The 23,755-nt window shown below is 46.6% G+C and overlaps 12 protein-coding genes across 12 annotated transcripts; 7 read left to right on the top strand and 5 right to left on the bottom strand.

Annotated features, from left to right (window-relative positions):
• Positions 1-341: 341 nt before the first annotated feature.
• Positions 342-1,094, top strand: N7487_008944 (uncharacterized protein; the record flags this gene model as incomplete). Its single annotated transcript, XM_056876674.1, has 1 exon — positions 342-1,094. The coding sequence occupies one exon, from the start codon at positions 342-344 to the stop codon at positions 1,092-1,094; it is 753 nt and encodes a 250-aa protein (XP_056728862.1).
• A 1,257-nt stretch (positions 1,095-2,351) lies between these two features.
• N7487_008943 (uncharacterized protein) lies at positions 2,352-2,965 on the top strand (the record flags this gene model as incomplete). Its single annotated transcript, XM_056876673.1, has 2 exons — positions 2,352-2,606; positions 2,657-2,965. The coding sequence occupies 2 exons, from the start codon at positions 2,352-2,354 to the stop codon at positions 2,963-2,965; spliced, it is 564 nt and encodes a 187-aa protein (XP_056728861.1).
• Positions 2,966-4,620: 1,655 nt separating this feature from the next.
• On the top strand, positions 4,621-6,326 carry N7487_008942 (SMI1/KNR4 family protein; the record flags this gene model as incomplete). Its single annotated transcript, XM_056876672.1, is given in 3 exon segments — positions 4,621-4,660; positions 4,729-5,011; positions 5,028-6,326. 3 exon segments carry the CDS (start codon positions 4,650-4,652, stop codon positions 6,324-6,326), a joined length of 1,593 nt encoding a protein of 530 aa, XP_056728860.1. The 5' UTR covers positions 4,621-4,649.
• A 637-nt stretch (positions 6,327-6,963) lies between these two features.
• Positions 6,964-7,653, bottom strand: N7487_008941 (uncharacterized protein; the record flags this gene model as incomplete). Its single annotated transcript, XM_056876671.1, has 1 exon — positions 6,964-7,653. The coding sequence occupies one exon, from the start codon at positions 7,651-7,653 to the stop codon at positions 6,964-6,966; it is 690 nt and encodes a 229-aa protein (XP_056728859.1).
• Positions 7,654-9,970: 2,317 nt separating this feature from the next.
• On the top strand, positions 9,971-10,653 carry N7487_008940 (uncharacterized protein; the record flags this gene model as incomplete). Its single annotated transcript, XM_056876670.1, has 2 exons — positions 9,971-10,028; positions 10,100-10,653. 2 exons carry the CDS (start codon positions 9,971-9,973, stop codon positions 10,651-10,653), a joined length of 612 nt encoding a protein of 203 aa, XP_056728858.1.
• A 415-nt stretch (positions 10,654-11,068) lies between these two features.
• N7487_008939 (glycosyltransferase) lies at positions 11,069-12,200 on the top strand (the record flags this gene model as incomplete). Its single annotated transcript, XM_056876669.1, has 2 exons — positions 11,069-11,760; positions 11,819-12,200. 2 exons carry the CDS (start codon positions 11,069-11,071, stop codon positions 12,198-12,200), a joined length of 1,074 nt encoding a protein of 357 aa, XP_056728857.1.
• A 629-nt stretch (positions 12,201-12,829) lies between these two features.
• On the bottom strand, positions 12,830-13,045 carry N7487_008938 (uncharacterized protein; the record flags this gene model as incomplete). Its single annotated transcript, XM_056876668.1, has 2 exons — positions 12,830-12,934; positions 12,962-13,045. 2 exons carry the CDS (start codon positions 13,043-13,045, stop codon positions 12,830-12,832), a joined length of 189 nt encoding a protein of 62 aa, XP_056728856.1.
• Positions 13,046-14,716: 1,671 nt separating this feature from the next.
• N7487_008937 (fungal specific transcription factor domain-containing protein) lies at positions 14,717-16,635 on the bottom strand (the record flags this gene model as incomplete). The annotated part of the gene is made up of 4 exons (XM_056876667.1): positions 14,717-15,164; positions 15,225-15,570; positions 15,659-16,299; positions 16,358-16,635. 4 exons carry the CDS (start codon positions 16,633-16,635, stop codon positions 14,717-14,719), a joined length of 1,713 nt encoding a protein of 570 aa, XP_056728855.1.
• A 995-nt stretch (positions 16,636-17,630) lies between these two features.
• On the bottom strand, positions 17,631-18,255 carry N7487_008936 (uncharacterized protein; the record flags this gene model as incomplete). Its single annotated transcript, XM_056876666.1, has 2 exons — positions 17,631-17,771; positions 17,836-18,255. The coding sequence occupies 2 exons, from the start codon at positions 18,253-18,255 to the stop codon at positions 17,631-17,633; spliced, it is 561 nt and encodes a 186-aa protein (XP_056728854.1).
• Positions 18,256-18,876: 621 nt separating this feature from the next.
• N7487_008935 (uncharacterized protein) lies at positions 18,877-20,932 on the top strand (the record flags this gene model as incomplete). Its single annotated transcript, XM_056876665.1, is given in 9 exon segments — positions 18,877-19,048; positions 19,114-19,300; positions 19,351-19,459; positions 19,516-19,597; positions 19,713-19,953; positions 20,016-20,061; positions 20,076-20,264; positions 20,329-20,560; positions 20,646-20,932. The coding sequence occupies 9 exon segments, from the start codon at positions 18,877-18,879 to the stop codon at positions 20,930-20,932; spliced, it is 1,545 nt and encodes a 514-aa protein (XP_056728853.1).
• A 687-nt stretch (positions 20,933-21,619) lies between these two features.
• Positions 21,620-22,795, top strand: N7487_008934 (NAD(P)-dependent oxidoreductase; the record flags this gene model as incomplete). The annotated part of the gene is made up of 4 exons (XM_056876664.1): positions 21,620-21,650; positions 21,703-22,079; positions 22,170-22,661; positions 22,730-22,795. The coding sequence occupies 4 exons, from the start codon at positions 21,620-21,622 to the stop codon at positions 22,793-22,795; spliced, it is 966 nt and encodes a 321-aa protein (XP_056728852.1).
• A 390-nt stretch (positions 22,796-23,185) lies between these two features.
• On the bottom strand, positions 23,186-23,588 carry N7487_008933 (uncharacterized protein; the record flags this gene model as incomplete). The annotated part of the gene is made up of 2 exons (XM_056876663.1): positions 23,186-23,412; positions 23,468-23,588. The coding sequence occupies 2 exons, from the start codon at positions 23,586-23,588 to the stop codon at positions 23,186-23,188; spliced, it is 348 nt and encodes a 115-aa protein (XP_056728851.1).
• Positions 23,589-23,755: the final 167 nt, after the last annotated feature.

The raw sequence follows: 23,755 nt of genomic DNA, 5'->3' as shown, positions 1-23,755 counted from the left end.
AATCGGACGTCCGGGCAGGCAATTTACGAAAGCATCATCAACAACCGACCAGGTGGGCCTGTATGGATGACTACAACCGCTGTCTCCACTCACCCCTACTTTCTGGAGCCCATTTAAACGGCGATACGTTTGTGCGGTCTATGCTAAATCAAACCCTACCGGTGGGGAAGAGCACCTTCCTTGTTATGCAGCATCCTACGTTTGATATCACCGAGGACTGATGCCTCGATGCCGAAGGAACATTACCCGGGGCGCGACCGGTTGATCCAGAAGCTGTCTGGTTATTATGCGAACCACCACCCGCTGATCTTCCTACTGTTGACAAGGAGCTATTGATTCTGATGGCAGCGTGGTCAGGCAACATCGACCGCTACACACGGCTACGCCGACCAACCATGATCCACGACGAGCTGCCATGTGTTATTCGGGGAATTTATCACCACCCGTTCTTCGCCCAATGGTGGTTGACTCAAGAGATTTCCGACTCCGTTCGACAGGCCATTTATGCCCGACTCATTTTGAATAACGACTTGTCTTTGTTGAATGACAACACGCCAGATACCGACCTCCCAGTTCTTATATGGTTCCCCAAAACTGCAGCCACTTCTACCTACACCGAGTTAGTACGGCTCCGTCCATCGATGACACCGCAGATTGCATGCGCTTGTATAACTGCCAATTATCAAGGCCTGTTTAACAGTCTAAATGCAACCCCGTATATATTCCTTTGGCGGGCTGGCGAGAGATCTAGAAACAGCCACTACCTCGAGAAGATTGAACAAAAAGCAACGGATCTAGAACTCGATCGACGCGAGTTTTCTGACTTGGGTTTGCCAATTGAAGAATTCGAATCTATGTGGCCAGAGAGACCTGATGTAACGGATACATGGCCTATGGCTGTGCTAGCCCAGGAGATAGATCCCATGATTAAGGAGGATCTCGTCCTTGTGCGGGATATAACCCTCGGCAAAACTGGATTCGATTTCGAAGGCGATGCTACACCTTCTTTAGTGGAGAATCTCCTGCTGAATACATGCTTGGAGGATCCATCGATACGACCGTCCCCCCCCCTTTCAGGAATTAGATCTTGGTGAGGTGTACAGGGATGCGCCATATGTGGAATCGGAGGAAGATCGTAAAATGCTGGGCTTATGGCCGAATCCAGGGAGACCTCGTGGCGGATACCGTCAAAGGGGCTGTGGAAGGAGAGGTTAGGATTAACGTCGTACTGTGGGGCTCATTTTGGTTTCTACGTATACCCATGGATATATTATACCTTTTCTTCTACAACTTTAAAGTCAGCTCAAATTAGGAGGATAATGGAATATCTACACATGTTGCCAGTTGTGGCACTGCCATCGGTATCGAGATATGCAGAACCTAAATCAGCTGAGTATGACCAGCAATCTATTGGGTATAATCCATCTCACTGCCGATTTTGAGAACACTCTTTATATCGAATTTACAACGTATTGTCTCACAACAATGCAACCTTATGCCTGGTGGAGACGTAATATAACCTAGCGCAACGCTAACCGGATCGCCCCGACCCTTTCTTCAACATAACATACAAAATTGGTTGCACGTCTTCGTCTATCACACAATCCGGACAACCTGCAAGTGAATATAGCAGCTAACAATTCCCTTGGACAATACTAGTTTCAGCCATCTTGGCCGCCTCAAGCGCGTTGTTATGAGCCAAGCGTTTTTCCCACTCAAATCCGTCTTTTTGGTATTAACTCACCAAAGCATTAATCCTTTTGCTAGGTCTTCCTCGCTGCGGCCTGGTAGGCCTATCAGATAAAAATATGTCGGTAGGCGCCGCGAATCTCGCCCACAAGAACCGTACTCGCGTTAGCGAAGAGACAGGGGACAAATGGAAGCTTCATTTTAACCTTTGGTAATAGAACAGGGGAGCGTCTATCAAAATCCTTCATCTATATAGCTCAGGCAACGGGATAGGAGATGTCTTGATGCCCTCATATCGGTATTCCTGATAGTAAGGCTAGTACTACACATTACCTGGGGTCTTCTGTCAGCCAGCGGCAACGGATACCACAAACCTCTGCGTGATGCTTTACGGTTCTATGACTGGGGGGTTGACATGGTAAGGACCAAAACGAACCGTGATATGTTTGACAACGTATTCGGCCTTCCTAACTTATTTAAGTCATATATATATTTATACACTGACAATGACTTGCAGGAGGTTGAGGCCCACTCGGGTGATACAATCAACCAAGTCAAAGTGGCTGTGCAAGGATGTCTGAATTATGGCCCTGATGTAGTGCTCATCAACGCTAACGAACGATTGCCATCTGCAAGTCGACATAGTAAACACGGGATAGCGCATGAGATATCTGATCAACGGTCTGCTCGCCGGCAATGGCACGGGAACAAAGACAATATCAACCATTATACCTTCAACGGAGGGCAACACAGCTGTTCACCGCACTACCGCCAACGCACAGTTCCGTCAACTTGTCCACGAAATGCAAAATGGCGGAGTCTCCGTCGCACTTGCCGATATGGGTCCGGGGACTTTCACAGAGGCCTCAAAATTACCATCATATCACAGTGCATCTACGCACGCCGCAGCAGGACCGGTTTGGATATGGTCAATGCTGTGTCAGTGCCCATTTTGATGATTCACCAGGTCATCGTATCGATGCAGGAAGTCATTGGCACAGCAGAGGAAATTGACACGAAAATGTGGAAGCGACAGATTCTGTTCTTCCTTTCGGCCTTCCTCTCCTTCATTCTTATCGGCGGTGAGGTCATCGGTGCGATTAACGGGCTTGCTAGTATCGGGTGGTTTGTCGCCCTGGCTGATGAAGCCAGTATTGTGGGTATGGGTCTTTATTCTGTTGTCAATGATCCTTCCTCCGCGCCATTTCTCATTTTTGGCTATGTTCTCAGCGCAGATGCGCGTACGGATGCTGTCAAAGTCAATAAGGCTGCGTAAGCTTGGTAAGGACTTCGGGGAGGATATGGCCAAAATTGAGAGTATTATGAGAGTGTGCAAGGCGTAAATGAATAAGAAAGGGCATTGTGATTATCAACAACCTGCCTGTAGTCCTTAAATAAGCTCTATCCTAAGGATGGATGCAGTCACAGGATAGATCGAAATCACTCTCTGATACCCCAAAACACGCTAGTCTATACTTGGATTAGCGTTATCTCAAAGACTGATCGTATCGAAACATTTGGGTCATGTGACAAAATGGACATGACCCATGAAATGACTAAATCCACAGACATAGCCCTGGAGACTTCAGATGGTTGATATAAAAGCTTAAATGATCCATCACTACAGGATCTCACATTTTGTGTTTGTATTTCAGGTATAGGAGAGATAATGTTGTCGGCGTAAATGTGGAGCTAAAGGAATAACAAAGGTCCGGCCAAGTTCCTGAAAGTTCCTGAACGCCAAGATGGATATCGCACCAAGCCCTGAACTAGCCACACCGTTGAAACGAATCAAAATTGGAAGGTTTCCTTATTCTAATGTGGAGTCAAGCCTATAAGAGCCCAGCGCTGATCCTAATATCCCCCCCGGGGGTTTTCCATGTATATTTTAGACTTGGAATATAAAGAGTTTTTCAATAATAAGGATCTACATCGTGGAATTACTGAACAGTTTGATTCGCAGGCTTAATACGGAGTACATGTGTGTTAAAAGTCCTATATTACTCCGTACATATCGCATATTACTTTCTATTTTTGTTGAGACGTGGACTTCTCCCCCTATTGTTAGCCCTATTGACTCCTATTCGCTAGCCACAGTCCTTTCCCCGAGATCCACTCACCAGGCGCTAATTTTCTATCTATTTCGCTGTACGGAATACTCCGTACGCCGTACATAGATTGTTAGGGGAAGCACGGAGTCAAGGGAACCCGACGTCGGCACTTCAGGATGTCCGATTCCGTGTTCCTATTTCTATGTACTTCTTTTACCTAAATGCCTTGCCACATATTGGGAGCTGGGGTCTTCCATTTCACAGATCTTTTGAGGAAGCTTAATTTGAACTGCTTTTGCCGTAAGGGTTTGGACAATGGCATTCAGATACACGTGTGATTGTATGTAGCCTGGAAGACATGTATTGACTGGATGCAGTACAATAAAACACACATCCTTGGCAAGAATACCCCATATTCGCATTCAAAAGCTTAGAATGGGTTGTCGACATCATATCAAAGGGATCTACATACCATACACGTCGAGGCCTCGCTGAATGCGGCCAGGGGGGTGGATGAGATAGAGTCATATCATAACAATTGAAGTAAATAACCCTAACAGTTTCTAGATTTTAAAAGAAGACCAATTTATATTATCCTAAGCATTTTAAAAGCCTTGTGTTTCCAAGGAAATTAAAAAAGACCCAAACCCTCTTTCTCTTCCCCCCTCCACCTTTTCTCCTTCCTTACCTAATTCTGGATTCTGGACTTCCCAAGGTTGCCCCTACCACGTCTTCACATCTTCACATTTTCAACATCTTCTTTCCCTCTTCTGAATTTTGAATCCCCTCGTTTTCATTATCCCCGCGTCGGGACACGTTTTCCCCCGTCTCCAATGACCGATTTTGCGACCTGATTCTCGGTTTTAACCCCCCTGCGCCCGTTTTTTCCCCCTTCTCTACTGTGACACCATGGCGAATATGTTAGTTTATCTCTGGATGTCTAGATCTGGATGTAAAGACAAGGTTCATGTCCACTGACATGATGCAGGTTGAGTTCGACATGGCGTTCCTTTTGGCATACCATGACCTCCTATGACCGTCATGCCTCCCACGACTCCCCCTACCGTACCGGGAGACACGTTCCTCTCAGCCAAAGTCGTCACGAACCGCTCACATCTATCGCAACCAGCGCAATCGAGTCTCGCCCGGACCTCTCCAACCCCTACGATGACGAGCCTACAAAAGGATCTGCAACTGCACAAGCATCCGAGTGGAATGCCTCCCCCCGACGAGTTGGGTTCTCCCACCCAACCCTACTCACCAGGGATGAGGTCAGTTGCATCTCAGAAAAGACGATCGAACGAACAAGGCGAGGGTGCGCCAGAAATTCAGATGCAAAGTTTCCACGACGGAGCACCACCGCCGCCGCCGGTCGCTCACTCCTGGAGGAAGATCGAACGCTGGTTAGAAAGCAATTATGAGGAGCTCCTTGACCAGCTCGGTGAAGGATGTACCCAGAACGACATTAATGAATTGGAGCATGAACTCGACTGCAGTCTGCCACTAGAGGTGCGAGAATCGTTAATGGTCCATGACGGCCAAGAACGTGGCGGCCAACCCACCGGTGTCATCTTCAGCGCCATGCTGCTCGACTGCGAGGAGATCGTTCAGGAATGGTGGAACTGGAAAAAGGTCAACGACGAATATCTCAGCAACGCAACCACGATGCAAAACCCACCCGCACCCAGCTCTGCGGCAAGCTCCTCCGCGGCCGGTCCGTCTCAGCAGCCCTCGTCCACAATGTGGCAAGCAGACCTGCTCGAGCGCCAGGACTCCCAGCCTCCCGGTGCAGTTCAGAAAGCCTACGCACACCCCGCTTGGATTCCCCTCGCCCGTGATTGGGGCGGCAACAACCTGGCCATTGATCTGGCACCCGGCCCCACTGGAAAATGGGGCCAGGTGATTATTTTCGGCCGAGATTACGACTGCAAATACGTCGTCGCTCGGTCGTGGGCTGGATTCCTCGCGACTCTCGCCGATGATCTATGCAGCGGGCACGTCGTTGTTGACGAGCAGACGGATGAGCTGAAGCTGAAACCATTCAAGAACCAAAATGTGGAGCCCCCATACCTGGATATCCTGCGTTGGAGGACGGATCAGAAGTATGGCCGCCGTGCACCTCGCCGGAAGGGCCCTGTACCCAATGGTCTGGGTGTGAACGCTTCAGGCAACCGGTCCAGTAGTCGGGAGTCCCCCTACGGCAGCCCCACGCGCACTGAAGAACGGGGCCGTTCGCCGCACCGTTTCTCCAAGAGTGGAAATGCTCAAAGTCCCAAGACGCCATTCGGCGTGTCCAGTCCTCTTGCACGCGTGACTGAGGAGACAACAAGTCCCGCTGTCGCTGTAGGACCCACAATCTCCGAAGACGTGAAGGAAAACGACAAGGAGCCTCAGGCTGAAGATCTTATGGAGGTTGTAACCCCACAAATCTCTAATAAGGAGAATGAAGGGTTCCCCAAGCCCAATGAATCTAAGGAATCTGACAAGGCTGAGAAAATCGAGAAAATCGAGAAAACCGACTCTGCGGAGTCCTCGGCCGCCATTGAATCGGAGGTCCTCGGCGAAATGAAGAACGTGGCTATTTAGAATAAGCCTTGCTTTTTGAGTCCGGACAGTGCTGTTTTCTCTCGGGTCTCGGTTTTTCAAGGGCATCTGGCGTCAACGTGGAGCTTATGGATGTGCGACAACGTTCTGCTTCTGCTTCTGTTTCTACTTCTGCTTCTATGTATAGAATTCCCCCGTGTTCTTCTTCTAGCCTCAGTTTCGCGGCATTTGTTGTAACTCTAGGGTACTGTTTTGCTATGCTTCTGCTTTTTTTTTTTTTTTTTCTTTTCGTTTTGGTTTGCCTTTGCCGTCGAGATGGCTCTGTGTTTACGGTCTTTGATATTTTTTTGCCTGTAATTCTATGATGACAGTCTGCTTTGTTCTTTCGTGTCTGGCTACAATCCCATTTACTTTGATTCTTCAATCTTCAATCTCAAGTTGCACAAGACTTATTCCTGGAGCATACGCGTAGTCCCGGTGGAGATCTCCAAGGTACTTCGATGGCTAGTTTAGAGCTTGTATAAGCCTTGGTATATATGCATATATGGCCATGGGTATGTTACGAAGTATCCATCTATGAACATCAATATAGGTCATCAATCCGTTAATATACAGAAATCATGAATCAACATCCCAATACCCTTTCCCCACGGGTATAAACCTCACATAACCAGTACTTTTAGTCCCAATCATCATCGTCGTCGTCACCACGGTTTCTCACATTGGGATTGGAATCCCGAATCCCACGTTTCTTCCTCCCAAATCCCCTCCCACCAGCGCCGTCATCACTATCTTCCTCCTCCCTCACATCATCATCCTCATCCCCACCCCCAATCTTCACTGCGAAAAGAATCCCCTTGAAAACCAACCTCTTCTCCAAGACCTTGACATCAAACCCTTCAACCCCATCAAAGCCCCTAGCATCAAGCCCCTCAAACCCAACAATGCGATCAATTCCAACCCCATCCTTAAACCCAATAACGCAAGGCAAAACCTTAATCCCAAGTTTGTGCGCAATAAACGGCGTGTTACGGACATCCACCCGCGCAAACGAAACCTCGTGGTGCACACTTGCCAGCTCGCCAAGCCTCATATCCATAACCGCGCACCGCGCGAAATCAGGATGCGCAAAGTGCACCAGACACCTGCTTGTGCGCGTCGTGAAGTCCAACACGGACTGGTCTGACGAGAGTGTCGGGTAGACTTCGTTTTGGAGTAGGCCTGTGGTGCCGCTTGTTGCGCGTGCGGAGTGGTTGTTTTTTGTGGCTGCGAGCTCGGCGTTTAGTTGGTGAATGCGCTGGTCGCGGTAGAGGGTGTCATCTTCGTTTTCGAGGGCGGCGAAGAGGGCTTCGTCGTCCGAGTCGGGCATTTTGGGCGAGGTGCGGGGGTTGCTTTGTAGTTTGTAGTTCTGAGGTTGGGTTGTTTTTTGGGTTTTTTTGGTGGGATTGAGATGAGTTGTTCCGTTTGGGTTTGATTTTGAGCCCTATTTCCCAATGTCAAGGTGTGGATTGGGATTTTCAGGGGAGTGTGTGGTTTGGAGGGTTGAGGTTGGAAGGTCGGGAGCAGCTCCACTGGTATGTCGGTACGGAGTAGTCTACGTGTGAACAGCTTTATAAATCTGTTTTCTGGTTTTTTATAGTCTGCAATTGGAACAATGTATGTATTTCTTTGTTTCTTGTTCTTTTGGTTAATGGGATAATTTTGTGCATATTCTTTAGCCTCATAGAACCTTAGTAATGATCCACGTTATGCGGAGTACATATAGCCATACTATACAAGTACAAATTTCAAAGATACCTAGGTACATAAAGACAAATACATTTCCGTAACATACTACCATCGTATAATGCTCCTGTTCGGAATCTTCAGGATTATACATACCTTTTCAGAAAATATTTATTTTGTCCATATATTAATGATTTGGAATGGGATTGCCAGCTCAGTCTTTCCAGCTTTACTAGGTGGGTTTAGTTGCTTTGTTGAGACTGACCTGTCATCCTCTCTCTTTCTCATAGATATGGGCTTCATGAGCTGTGGGTCCTCTAGGAACTATGATACTCCTGGGGGCGACTACATGCAGCATATTCTCTCTCAATGATCCTAGTAATTTCCTTTTCCTCACTAAGAAATCTGTTCAAATGAATTCAGATACGTCTAACTTACGCACGCCCAAGTTGATTGTTAAGCCTGAAACTTTGAATCAAATCTAGACAGCTCCATTTTTTGATCATTTAGTAATCGAACCACTTCAGCAACATTTGCTATCGTTCGATTCTATTGGTCACTTCCCGAAGAAAGGAATGAATGAAGATCACGAGTGGCTTAGGACGTCATGTTTTATTTCACATTTATGAATGACATCACGCCCCGCGAAAAGACATCATCGCGATTGACGGGTTACTGTGAAGTTACTGGCATTTGGAAAGCGTCAAATTGAATGGGTTTTCTTCATTTGGTGGTTTTGATGATTCCAAGGTCAGACTTCTCCAGAACCCAATTGGGTAACAGATATGATAAATATGCCAAGATTCTATAGCTGTAATTTTGTGTATTTCACTTTCAACTTTTGCCTCGAATTTCGATCTCTCAGCCAGATCAACATAATATTATATTTCAAATTCATATATAAAGTAAACAGTATCTGCACTGCTATTCCAATTTCACTGAGACAATCATCGAGACAGCTGTTGCATCGTTAAGTCATTCATGCAGGACCGCCCTCCGATTTCTTAAATAATGGATTATTTACAAATGATCCTAATAATGCTTAAATATATCATCCTCCCTATATTTCCGCTTTCTCCCTAAGACCCGTATTTGGGTATTAGTGTTAAGAATACTAGTTTTCAGGATAGCACCGGCTGGTCAAGCAGGTAATACAATGATGGAGAGGAGAACATAATGTATTCTTTATATATAGACTAATCCTGGCTAAGGGGAAGTCATGGAGATGATCTGGTTCGTATAGATCTCTGTACCAAATTGTGTGCATAACGATGACAATGCTGATTCCATGCATCTTCCATATGCTTCTTCTAAGAAGTGTGGCTGCCATCCCCCTGCAATGATGAAAGAACTCTACATATAAAGGTCCTGAGACATCAATAGAATGGCCTCAGGTTGACATTTTTCCTATTTTAGGCAGATAGTACTATAAGAAATGATTCTATAATTTTATAAAGTAAACAATTTAAAAACCAGGCTTTCTCACTTCTATTTTATAGAGAATACTTAAAATTTCCTACTATGGCAGGTGAGGTCATGAAGAATATAGTAGTGAAACCAGAACAGGTGTAAAAAAATAGTATTTTATTTCGATGACTTTGTAGGGTTATGAACGCCTGGAAGAGCTCTTTTTTATGCAAAATTGGGGTTTCCTGCGGTCCCAATGGGTACCCAGTATTGGGTCAAGGGTTGGATTGGGTTATAGAAGTCGGACCCAAGTTGGGTTTTGGAGAAGCCTAACCAAGGTTCTAAATTCTACTGACATCATTTTTTCGTTGACAGTTGCACCTCGCTATCACTTCGTAGAAAAGATAATCTCACTATGTCTTTTGTACCACTATGCAGTGTAACTGAGCTTTGAATGATTTTTCTGACTTGGAATACTTCGAACCATCCCGAAGAAAGGTCCTACCTCGAAATCCCACGAGCATTTAATCGTTAAGGCAACTTCTCGTTACAAGATGTTCAATATCACGAACCACGATGTCAATTGTGGAGGAGCTAAGACCACTATCACCGGTATGGTTATACTTATCCACTTTCTGTCGCTAAAAGAGAAATGGAACCTGAACAAGCTGATCGATATCCAGATAATGGACGGCTGAATATTGACGTTGAGAAGCCCGAAATGATGACTACTTCACCTCATTGGCGGCGTCCAGCTTACAAGACACGCGATATGAAAACAAAGATTCAAGATTGCCACGCGCCGCCTTCACTCAACATAGTGATCCAAGTTGTTGGGTCTCGTGGAGACATACAGCCTTTTGTTGCCCTTGGACTCGCTCTTGCCCGAGCAGGACACCGCATTCGAATCGCGACTCATGGCACATTCAAGGAATTTGTCGAGACTCACGGCTTGGAATTTTTCAATATTGGAGGCGATCCAAAAAGGCTTATGGCGTATATGGTAAAGAACCCCGGCTTAATGCCCAGCATGAACAGTCTTCGAAGTGGAGATATACAACAAAACCGAGCAGATATCAGAGAAATCCTTGATGGTTGCTGGCGAGCATGCTTTCAGAGCACAGATGAAGACTCGAAGCCTTTCTTTGCCAATGCGATTATCGCCAATCCGCCTTCATTTGCCCATATACACTGTGCAGAGAAGTTAGGCGTACCTTTGCATATCATGTTCACGTAAGGGATGCGTCGTTATTTTAAATGGATTTGGAAATGCTAATACAAAGCAGGATGCCTTGGTCGCCCACCCATTCTTTCCCTCACCCATTGGCAAACTTACATGCATCTTCTTCAAAAGGAAGCGTGATGAATTACCTATCATACATATTCGTTGAAATGCTCACGTGGGAGGGGTTGGGAGACGTAATCAACTCATTCAGACGCAAAACTCTGGGACTCAAGCCTCTGGACAGATCTTCTGGACCAACGATCTTATCTCAACTCCGTATACCATACACCTACTGCTGGTGAGTAACGCTCTCATTCTACATAGTGATTTTCTCCTCACATTAGTACTCTCTAGGTCGCCTACTCTAATAAGAAGACCTGAAGATTGGGCTGCGCACATATCCATTTCGGGATTTTACTTTTTGCCCATGTCATCTCCATACATTCCCCCTCCTGAATTGGAGGAATTTCTCAATGGGCCGCCACCAATATACATCGGATTTGGCTCCATAATTGTAGATGACCCCAAGGAACTTACTTTATTGTTGTTGGAAGCAGTGAAGCTGGCCGGGGTACGAGCCATTATCTCACAAGGATGGGGCGAATTAGGCAGTGAAGACTTGGTGATTCCTCCCAACGTTCATTTTATAGGAAGTTGTCCACATGACTGGATTTTTGAAAAGATTTCTTGCGTGGTACACCACGGCGGCGCCGGTACAACGGCTGCGGCTATGGCTTGTGGAAAGCCTTCAATTATCGTCCCCTTCTTTGGCGATCAGCCATTCTGGGGGGATACTATCGCGAAAATAGGCGCAGGCCCCAAGCCTATTCCGTTTAAAAAACTAACTGCGCCCGATCTCGCTGCGGCTATCGGCGCTGCCCTTGAGCCAGATATCAAACAGAGAGCAAAAGAACTCGGGGAGCAAGTTCGTAACGAGAGCGGCGTCGATGCTGGAGTCACGTCATTCCACCATCAGCTTGAGCATTCTGATCTGAGTTGCAGGATCGTAAACTCGCGCCCAGCGGCTTGGAAAATTCGAGGAACAGACATTCAGATCGGCTCTAGTGGTGTGGCGCTCCTAGTTAACAGAGGTTTGCTTAGTACTGACAAAATTGAGCTGTATGTATATGATCAGTGGATATTATCATGGCTACCTAAGTTAACTATATTGTTTTAGACTTCGACCGCAAAAATATAATTTGAACATCGGGCCTCGAGATCCATTCTCGGGAATGGCTTTTGCTTTTATTGATTCAGCAGCAGAGATCGGCGGAGGGCTCAGCCACTTTGGTGCATCAGCTCAAGAGCTCTTCCGATCAATTTTTGAGAAGGGGTCTATACACTCGGGCAAGCGATCTGCATTTGCCTCCAGCATGAAGGGAATCGGGAAAGCCTCCGTTACTGCCGTTCGAGCTCCCATTGATGTTGCCTTCGCATTCACTCAAGGCTTGCACAATGCGCCGAAACTCTGGGGTGACCCCTATGTAGAGTTGCCCGAGACTGTCGAGGGCATACCAACCGGGCTCACAGCAGCAAGCAAGGTAAATTACAATCTATAATCACATTTCGGAGATCTAATACCATCTAAGGAACTTGTATTTGGGGTCTACAATGGATTTTCCAGCCTAATACTCTTCCCTAAACAATTTGCCGCTCACCGGAACAAATTTGACATTCTCCCGGGGATAGGATTTGGAACAGTTTCTTGCATCACGAAAAGTTTATCCGGTAAGTGATCCTTGAGATAGGAACCATAACTTTCCTTTCCAACAATTTTGACAATATGCAGGCTTGACCGCAATCATCACATATCCTCTGAAGGGGGTTGATGTGGAACTTACTAGAGCTCTGTCTACGAGAAAGCTTACCGCTCTTGAGATAGAGCTTCTTAGCCAAGGCTCGAGAGATACGGCCCACATAGATGAAGAATCTATCAAGCTAATCCTAGAGCAATGGGAGGTTATAACGCACGGTGTCAGGAAAGGGAAGTTGAGGAAGAGAAGATATCATTGGCCTCAAATCGGGCGAGGGAATAAGCCAGTGAAATCAAACTAAGAAAACGTGGGGAATGGAGTGAAGTGGTAGATCGAGTGAGGGCAAATCTGGATCTCGGCCCATGACTACTTGGTGTCAAAAGTTTTCATTGATGTTTTGGAGTACGGTGGGGAAAGAGTGCTCCGATAAACATTTAAGCGCGTGTGCAAATGTCATTTTCTAAGTGCGCCGGCTCTTCATTTCCCCGGATGATGATTTTCTGGTCTCTTTTCTCCCGTACCCACCGATTTTGATATTGCTTGAGCTCAGAAAGACGATATCAAACTTGCGCCTTCCTATATTTCAGCTTCTCCTGCTTAAGGGAGTTCGCATCGTGACTTCGCTCAAACAAGTCGATCCGATCTCTCATTCTTACCATATCTGGTTTTTTAGAATACTTTTCTGGACTTCTGCTGGCAATTCGCTCGGCAAGCCGCGCTCATTAAAATTGGACGTAGCCTTAGAAGTACTCAATATAGTCAGATTGTTCCGCCTCGTCGAGAGCAGCTAGCACTATATCTATAGAGGAGCAGTGGGCTTAATAATGCTCTGGAAAAGTTTCTGCTCCCTAGTGTGCTATGGTTTGAGACACAGGTGCAGATCCATACCTTCCCTTAACAAACTTTAGTACTATGGCCTCTTTCGGGGTTTCTTTCGTGGTTATAGGGACTAACTTTCGACTTTCTTCCCTAGATTTCGTTGAATACGGTAGATCGTTACTAGTTCACTAAAGTATCTAAAGTATCCCGTAGCGGCGAAGATTTAGCGTAAGTAGGAACAAAACTTTTACTTCGTTAAAGGAACCTCTTAGGGTCTATCTGCCATGGCATATCTAAGGACTAGCTTTTCTAAGGTCTCATCTTTCTATCGCAATAGAATTGTGCTAGATCGTCCACAGTGTTAACCCGAAAGAGAGCACTGTGTACTAGTTCGAGGGAGAGAAGAAGGTAGCCTGATCGCTAGAGTAATGAAACCCTACTTTGTATCGAAGACCTCTTTTATATTTATCCTTGCTAGAAGGAATGAAAGATCCGACTCTTACTCTAGTAAAGAGATATAGTTGAAGAATAAGAACAAATAAGATGACCACTTTGAGCAACCTTGGGATAAACGTTTGATGATCTGTCTGCCATAAAGACGAGACCCTTCTCAGGAAATCATATCTTATAAGTTTAGCTTCTCTTTCTTTTAGTTCACTATTATGCCTTACGCCATTGAGGTTTTTTGATCTTCTATCTTAAAATTAGAATGGCTGTAAAGATTAGGTGTTAGAGGGAAGTGACGATAGATATACCGATTTTATTTCTTTTCGATCATCTAGGATGATTGTAGCCTGTATAAATTCTTGAACTCTACTAAAGGACCGCTTAGTATACGCCTCTACGGTTCTTACCCTTAGTCTTCTATTCTCGTTTAGTTGGCCTTAAATAGAACCAATATACTAGCGGTAAATAAACTCCATTATCTAGAGGATGGATAAGGGTCGGATATAGCCAATTATTCCAAAGCCAGACGTAGAAGCAGACACCTTTGAACTCCAAGATTAAAGGGCGATTACATGCTATAGCGTGACGCAGTTGTCAGTTTCGAAGTCCGGCACTACTGTATGCCACCGAAATAAAGGCAGTTGGCAATACCAATGGAACATTCTCGGCCACTGATTGTTAGGACGTGCCTTGTATATAATTGATACTTGGACCCGGCCTGAATACGCCTACTAAAACTCATCTCTACTTGCTTATGCTCTGTCTCTTCTTCCCAGATGTGGGGACACTTTCTAGACTCGTGTGCTTCAGTCGATTGAGATATACTAACGATGGCCCCTCCTACACTATGAGTTCGCTAACTGGTTCAAAAGCATGGTGCCTGAGGCTGATGAGCTTGGCTACTTAATTGGAGACCTGTACAGTAATGGCCCGGGCGCCCAGAAGGGCCCGGACTCGCAGCGTCGCTTCTGTCAATCCGAAAGAGTGAAAGGACGGTACGGATGCGAAGGTACCTAATACTATTATAGTTGACAAGAACCCTTGTTCCCCATATCTTACATAGGTATGTTCCATTGATCCCGAGACAAGAAATCCGGAAACATATTTTCTCCATTCATCAATCCCACAGACCTCTCAAATCCAGGAAACGGGATATCGATCCCAAGATCAAGGTTCCACAGGCCTGCCGACGATAAATATGAATCGCCATTAAAGTCCGCTGTATGACCTGGGTCCCCGCCATCATTGCAATTGAAGGGGTCCTGAGTGCCACATTGGAAGGCTTGTTCCCCAGCAATTGCCACCGAGAGACCAGTGCGTTGTATAACCACCTCAAACATCTGGACTGCCCAATTAATGGGGTACCATGATCTGGAAAGTTTTCGAAGAAATTCAAGATCAGTTTGGATCCGTAAAGAGGCGAGTAGTTTACTTTGGATATCCTGGGCTTGACCTATAGCTCGCTCAATGTGGAGAGCTATGATTGTGGAGGCGCAATTATATCTAAGGGAGTAGAGTAAGCCAGGGGGAGCGCGCTGGATATATCGGGAAAAGGTAACTCACAGGAACATGGGACAATATTCTACCAAGCCATGCACCATAATCCGATCAATGATAGTATCAAGTTCGAGCATCGCGTGGTGTAGTTTCTGTGTTGCACGATGCGATATGTCCAGGTTTCGTGATTTGAAGGCATCTCGGGCTGTACGGTACACCATGCATTTAAAAACATGAATTCGCGCCTCGAGCACAAGCACCCAGAAATTGTCAACACCCCACTCGTGATTTGCAGAGCAATGCAACTCTGGTGGAATATCTTTCTGCCAACGTAATATTTTTTTCTCTAGTTCATCCCAGGTAGTTTCCGACCATACTGGAGTTCGTGTCATTGTCTGCATGACCTGGGACGCTAGATGAACGATTAATCCAATGTTCATATCCCGAGGGAGTGTCTTGAACGCATCATATAGTAGGGTTAGAGTCAGGATTAGACTCACTGATTAATGACAATTGACAACTCGCCACCAGAAAGCTCTTGTGCAACTTTGTAACTGGCTGTAGAATATCTTCGAATTCCTCTGGGATTGTTCCATTATCCCAATCCTCTAGCGTGAGCTCTAAGGTGTCAAAGTCTGTATCATGGATCCGCCGTAAGTTGTCGAGGCCATTGAACACGAGGAGTGCATCGCGATTGTACAAAACCCACCACACACGCCTGAGGAGTTTGCGGAGAGGAAGCCCCGCGTTCTTGCCGACTTCTTCCTTATGGAGTCCCATTTTGGTCGCAATCCGCACTGCATTTGATAGCCAGTACCGATAGTCCTTTTCTGTATATAATGAAACATATAAGTGGCTAAGGACCAGAGATCCTTGAAGTTGGTGAAGCTGGTTTTTCTCAACCCCAACGTCATAGAGGAGTCGGGCGCGGTCAATAAAGGTCTTCTGAGCGGACTGATAATTCTCGAAACCAATATCTCGGATCAAATTAGTGGGAGCGTAGGGTGTAACACTTGCTAGAATGCTGTAGAAAAGAAACTTTGACACGGTTCCATTGCGGTAGTCTCTCAGGAACTGGATTCGATCGATGACAGGGGCATAGATGTAGACGAATTGAAAATAGAGACGGAGAAACTCATCACTAGCACGTAAACGTTAATACAAATCATTCACGAGAGCTAAGGTGCAGAGAGCCAAACCATAAATGAGGTGGTGGTAAATCGAGCGCTCCTTTGCGTTGTAGATACTCTATATCTGCATCATCAAGCCCAGTGCTCTCCAATTGATGCCGTGGATCAGATCCAGGATCTCGAAGCACTATTCTGACAAGTCTCTTTGGCGGTGCACGGCCTAGAACCTCACTGAGAATTGTCATTGAATTGGTGCCCCCATGATATTCCATAATTTCTTGTCCTTTGCTTTGTGGGCTGCTGGATGTTGGTGTGCCAAGTGGGGCTGCGGACTGCCACTGCGACATTTCTCGACATACCTGCAGCTGAAAATCGTTTTCTCCCACGGGCTGCCCGACTTGTGTTGATGATGACGCTGATTCTGAGGACTCAAATGGGGAATGTAGTTGGGCAGCCGAGTGGGAAATGGGGTTGGTAGCAACATTTCCAGCCACGGATGTAGGTTGACCCAAGGGCTCCTGGGGTAGCCCAGACGTACTCTATCGAAGCTGTAAGAGACGTCATCGTAAAGACCAATTGACGCTAACTATGTCGCAATCTTCATCTGATGAGGAGCGAACCTACCAGCCGTGGAATAATCTCTTCCCTGCCTATGGACAGATCGTGGTCGGAGAAGCGTGGAGTCGCTGCGGCGGGCTCGGATCGAGGTCTTGAAGGATAGGGAGCGGAGGCGGACTCTGCTAAGCTTTCTGATCGCTCGCCTTCGACTGGCTGTGCATTTGCGCGTTTTCTCTTACCGCTACCAAACAGCCATTATTATTCTGTTCCGTTTATATCAAGCGGGAAGGCTCACCCTTGTAACCGATCTTGCTGAACCAGCTCGCAGGACACAGAACGATCGGCGTTGATACAACGTGTACATGGTAATCCAATGTCAGCGGCATCACATCTAACTTTTCGTTCGTGACAGGGCACACACGCGCGTGCTTTGCGAGCCATAGCTGGCGAGGAAGCCGAACGGACAGCCGTTTCAGCGGGATGCCCCGGTATGCTACCGACAGAAATACAGCGTAGGTTCACAAGATTTTATCGATTTGGGAAGACGATAGTTATGAATAGTGGCATCGAAAGAATTGAGACAGGAGCAGAAGGGAGAATATCAGAGTACAGCACTTCCGTAGACCCCCAGTACAAGTAGAGAGTAACCGCCTACTCCTTCTCCATCTTCCCCACTTCCCCGCACCCTCAGACACTGCCGGCTACTACGGATCACTCCGACAGAGTCAACTAATTATATCGCGGACTCGTGATTTTACTTCAGGAATCGAACTTTATCGGATGACTAATCCGAATACTCTTGCTGGATGAGATGCCCTTCAATTTCGAATGGGATGCAAGCAACTGTAGTGGCGACGAATCGTGCAGGTTTGTCAACGGACGGATTCACCCAACGGTGCATGGTTGCTCGCTGAATCACGGAGTCCTAGTCAAAGAGTTAGACTCTGAACAGTTTAAGGGGAAAAAAATTAGAATGTAAGCATGCGTACCCCGATTTTGAGAGGTGTTTTGGTTCCATCGTCCAATTCAAGGACCAGTTCTCCCTCAACAACTACTACATAGTCGACAGAGATGGTTCGATGCATCGGGGTGATCGCAGAAGGACCGAAGTCTCCCTGTAAGAAGTTCACGCCTCCTGGAACCACAGGTTGGCTGCCCCCGTGGAGCTGTGATGTGGGATAGTTGTCGCCATCCGAGGAAAGGTAAGCGTTCAAGTCCTGGTCCTTCCCAAGCTGTGCTGGCACCTGGTCCAGTGCATATGTACGGGTAATCGCATACCCACCTCGATCGAGATAGAGTAAATTTGGCGAGGCGAGGACAACGCTTGCTCCATTTTGGTCGTGACTGGTTATATGACGGCGGGTTGGTCGCATACCATAACACAAGTCTCGCTGTAAAGCTGGATGCATTCTGATCAATATGTAAATGTTGTAGCCGAACTCTCAAAATCGTCAACCTCTATATGGTGCCTATCTACGTTGTTCGATTATCTATCTTACTATTCGGCTTTCCCTCCCACGCCAAGTTGTCTCCGCAGGTCGGTTGAAAGTACAGTTTAGTGGCACAGTCGCGCGTTGCCTCATAGGGAAAAGCCGCCAGCTGACCGAGGCTCGGTTATTGCTATGAGTGGACAATAGTTGTATTCTAACGCCTTGGCTGCAATGTGGCCAATCATGAGAAATATGTGCGAGTTATATGCTCTTTTCTGCTGATATTTAAGCTTTTCTTCGGTGTTACTCTGCGCAAAACGAAATTCCCATAGTCCGAAAATGGATTCCTCAAATCGGACCTATTCCTAGACTCATTATTTGGCGCCGAAAATAGTACTTTCTAGAGAGTAGCGCACACTTTTCAAAGCGACAGATTAAAATCCGGGGTACTGAAGCTGGGGCTAATGCGGAGACCCGTGCAGCTGCAGCTGCAGCTACAGCTTCGACCCATTCATCATTAATAGTTGGCCATCCTTTGGTCTATGATCTCTCCCACCGGAATAGAATGATTCTGATTCTCTCTTCCTCTTGATCTACATGATGACTGGACAAGGCACGGTCAGCACATACAACCTGCTCGTGGTCATTACGGCTGCCCTGGGCTCGTTCACCTTCGGCTTCACAGTAAATGTGACCGGGCCCGTTTTGGGAATGCCATCTTTCTATGATTACTTTGGCTTGGATATCAACGAGACAACAAGTGTCATCGGTGGTAAGTTCTTTGCCTGGGCCTTAACCCTGCCGCCTTGGACTTCACATTCCCTTACTGTTGCATAGGCATTCCCGCGTGCTACTTTGGTGGTGGTATTCTCGGCGCTGCATTGGGGGCATGGACTGCCGAACGTATTGGGAGACGCTTCACACTACTCGTTGGATGTATTGCAGGGATAACTGGCGGTGTCTTGATTGGATCCGCGGTCAACGTTCCCATGTTATTACTGGGGCGATTGCTGTCAGGCCTTTGGTAGGACCGCCATAATACAATATAAGGCTCACACATCTGACATTGACTAGCTCAGGATTCTTTCAAACCATTGTGCCAGTCTATCAGAGTGAGATCAGCCCCGCATCACGACGCGGTCATCTGGTCGGACAGCATGGATTTTTCCTTGTTGTGGGAGGCGTAAGTACATCAGAAAACCGAAAATGCGTATAATCAATCTAATAAAAAGATTGCAGACAACAGCAGTGTTTGCCGGCCTTGGTTGTTCTTTTGCCTCGAATCCGCAACTGCAATGGCGACTGGCTTTAGGGCTCAGTGGTACGTATGACACCGTATTACTTCCACAGTCTTATTCGTGGCCCACCAAAGGAGATCTAAACCTAAACACTAACCATTGATCACCAAGGTTTACCACCACTTTTTCTAGCTATAGCCCTAATATGGCTACCGGAGTCGCCCCGATGGCTGATCAGTCGGCAACGTTTTGACCAAGCAGAAAGGACACTTGTTGAGCTGCATAAAAACCCGGCTGACCCAGATAACTTGTTTGCGGCATCTGAATTTGCACAGATCAGAGAACAGCTTCAATTGGAAAAGGCCGAGAACCGAACAATTATGACTGGTTTGAAACAGCCTTCGATGCGCAAACGGTTTGTGATTGCGGTTCTGACCCCGTGAGTTTGCAACCTAATTCGGTTCTCAGACCATGATATAAGTCTAACCGTCTTCAAAATAGTGGCCTGTTGCAGTGCTCAGGGGTACTCGTTATTATCACTTATCAGGTAGGTTAATCTAGATGATTGCGAAAAGCCTCGTAATATGTCTAACCCTCGGCAAGGTAATTCTCTATGAAAAGCTAGGAATCACCGGATGGCGTTCAATACTCTTGCTCGGTATATACGATGCATGGTCTGCCGTGGGCAACTTTTTCAATGCCAAGATGATTGATCGAGTCGGGCGGAAAAATCTGCTATTTTGGGGTTTGGTAGGGCGTACATCCTTCATCATTGAGTTGTAAACGAGTACTGACCTACTCTTCTTTTTTCCAGCTCGGCTCTGTGATATGCCTATCCTTGTATACTGCAATGGTAGCTCAATACGCTGGCACAGGGAACCGAGTGGGCTGCGGATTCGGGGTCTTGTTCGTCTACCTATACACGACCTTTTATGGATTCTGCCTGGACGTGACCTCCTACGTGTACTGCGCGGAAATTTTCCCAACCTACATGCGTACAACCGGGATGGCTGTTTCGATCATATCGTACTTTGCGCCTGCACTACGTATGCTTCTCCATTTCTCTGCATCTGTCGTCAGCTCTGCCATCAATGATCTCTTGCTAACCAAGGCCTTTTGGATGTCAAACAGTCTTCGCTGAGATTGCTCCCACAGCATTCAGCACCATCGGATGGAGGTTCTACCTCATCTTTATTCTTGTTCCTGCTTGCGGACTACCAGTCATCTGGTTCTATTTCCCAGAAACAAAGGGACTGACGCTCGAAGAAGTAGCGGGTCTCTTTGGTGACCGGGTCGCCGCCACCGGCAGTGACAATATGACACAAAGTGGAAGTATAGGCCTTGAACCAGCTTCTGAGAAGAACATTCGAAATCCACTTGGGAGAATGAAGAAGGAAAGGACCCTTAACGATGACTAAACAGACGAGATCAGGGATACTGATATTACTCCCCCTTCTGCTCCGTTTTCTACGGTCCACCTTTTGTTCTGTCACCCCCGTAAGATATACACTGCCCCTCTCCGAGAAACAGTTCGCCTGTTTGTTCTATAGCCAGCTTTTCCTGAGTTTGTCAGTCATTTGGTTCTTTCTTGTCGAGGTCTATTAGTGCCCATGATTTTTACCTTTCCTTCCTCAGTCATTGGAATCAATATACTTCCCAAATTATAGGAATGAGCTCGCCACAATCCCGATAGCTCAATGTGCCTTCCTGGGTGTAAAATTGCAGTCTTTCTCTTCGCGCAGGACTGGATTACATAGACTCTGTATTGCAAAAATCCCTAACGAGCCGAAGGCAGAATAATCCTTTTAACACCCACCAAGTATATTGTACTTAGGTTCTACTACTTTTCTTAAAATAAGGCCACCGAGTTCTGGACCTAGAGAGTTAGTATGAGACCAACGCTTGCGCTGAATCTTTATCGGGTTAGCCTCGGATAATCGGCAATCTCATACCATTCAAACTGGTCGGCAGCGAGCTCTAGACCGAAGTTTACCCCGAGAATTAGGAAATTGTGCGCTCGCACCGATGTGTCTGTCTGCTTTTAAAAGCTCGGGGAATTGCAGGGCATTGAGAGGCCACTTTTAGGGATCTTGACAACAACAACTATGCCATACGAGTGTGATGTTGCTTTTATCGGTATGATTGATCTTTGAATACAAATGATACTTTCCACTAAGCACTATTTTAGGCCTTGGCCGCATGGGTTATCGGATGGCTGCAAACATTCGCCGCTCTCTTCCGCCGACCACAACATTGATAGTAAATGACCTCAACCAAGACGCCTGTGAGGAGTTCAAATATGAGCTCGGCCAGCATGGCCCTGTTGAAGTTGTTAAAACTGCAAAGGAAGCTGCTTCACGGGCCTCAACTGTGATTTCTATAGTAACGGCATCCGCCCATGTTCGCTCGGTATATCTGGACTCTGTCACAGGAGTGATCAATGCCCCCGCAGATCGAAATCGGTTGTTACTGGAGTGTAGTACCATTGATTTGGGAACAACTCGGGATATCCAGGAAAAACTCTCTGCAGCCGATATTGGGCTGTATGTGGATGCTCCCGTTTCTGTAAGTTCACTTCTCCACTCCCATCTCCCTCTGGAAAGTATGGATCTCACGGGGAACATGATGAATTAACAGACTTTTTTTTGGAAATAGGGCGGGATCAAATGCGCAGGCGATGGAACGCTAGCTTTCCTCATCGGACACCCCGATGGACCTTCACAAACCAAATCACGAATTTTGAACACCATCACGCCCATGGCAATGGAGGATCGGATTATATTCTGTGGTGGCTTTTCGACTGGCTTGGCCTCCAAGATTGCGAACAACTATCTGGCCTGCAGTAACATGGCACTCCTTGCAGAAGCATTCGCAATGGGAATCGGCAATGGGGTTGATCGGAAGGTTCTCTTTGAATGCTTCAAGAAATCAAGTGGTTACTCTTGGGCGGTTGACTATGCCCAGCCTGTGCCGGGACTTGTGCCTGGCCCCGCGAGTAATGGCTATGAGGTTTCGTTTCTCATGCCGATGATTCTGAAGGACATGTCACTGGGGATTGAGATGGCAGGCATGGCGAAAACCCCTACGCGTGTTGGGGATGCGGTTTATGAGCTTTACAAGGGCGCAGATAGAGATGAACTGTGTAAAGTGAGTTGACCGCTTGAATATCTTTTGCCATCCCAGGCTGAACTAAATTTATGCTAATGCTTTCATAGAATCGAGACTGTACCTCTATATGGTTACATGTGAGTGGCTGCAAGTTCGATCCCCAATTCAAGTGATCGATGGACACAACAAGATAAGGGAAGAGACAAGAGAGCATTATTCTTTCGAGTCTACCGAAGGTCTAGATAAAATGCAATTATGTGCTCTAGTTTTGGGGAATGTGGAGGCAGTTAAATACGTGCAAAAAATATCGAGCTCATTCAAGTGTCATGTTTCCTTTGTCTATATTGGAGAATTCGTGACGTGTGCTGAGTTATGAGGGTTCAGCCCCCTTTTCCCACTTTTTGTACGCAAGCAAGGACACTTCAACAGGGCCTATCCCAGAGTCGCACATTTGTGTCTTTTGAATTGATTCAATTATCTCATCTTGGATGAGCTCCCGAGAGGTTCTCTTATCCCATCAATGCGTACAGTATTATGCTGTAATTGCAATCTAATACAATTCTTCAATCCAATCTCACTGCCTGAACCTGTCGCTCCAAAATAACATCTCCTGTCATAATCAACGGCTTTGTATTACTGAATGAGTCAATATCCGCCATCAGGACTTCACTAGTCATCTCATAACCATGCTGGAATTGCGCAAGTGAATCCCAGTCCAGCTGTACCTGGAGCGCATACCCGCGGCCCATGTCCTGCGATCGAGGCGGTTGGAGGCTAACGGCACGGATCGCTAACGATGTACGTCTGAGTGTCATAATAAAGAAGCTAATCCACGGCATGCATACCTTTTAAGCCATATGGCCCCATCAGTTCCACTACTTTCGGCATGTGGCTATCCAGGTACTTTTGGATGTCCAGTTGGAGATTATCCACGTTGGGGTAGAGGATCGTAACGGTGATAGGCATAACGAAACAAAGTATACCGAGGAGCGTGGTTGAAAACAATGGCGATTGATGGTCTTTGACTAGACAGTTCAGTTGGGTGTGGCTGTAGCGTGGTATAATCAATCGGGTGGGCGCTACCCGACACTATTAGATCCAATCGGCATTGATCGGGGAATCAGTAGATATTT

This window comes from Penicillium crustosum (genome assembly GCF_028827405.1).
Source record: "Penicillium crustosum strain IBT 35664 chromosome Unknown utg000003l_segment0_segment0, whole genome shotgun sequence".
NCBI classification, from domain to species: Eukaryota; Fungi; Ascomycota; class Eurotiomycetes; order Eurotiales; family Aspergillaceae; genus Penicillium; species Penicillium crustosum.
Note: the sequence above shows the minus strand (reverse complement) of the source record. Positions and strands in the feature narration are given on the sequence as shown.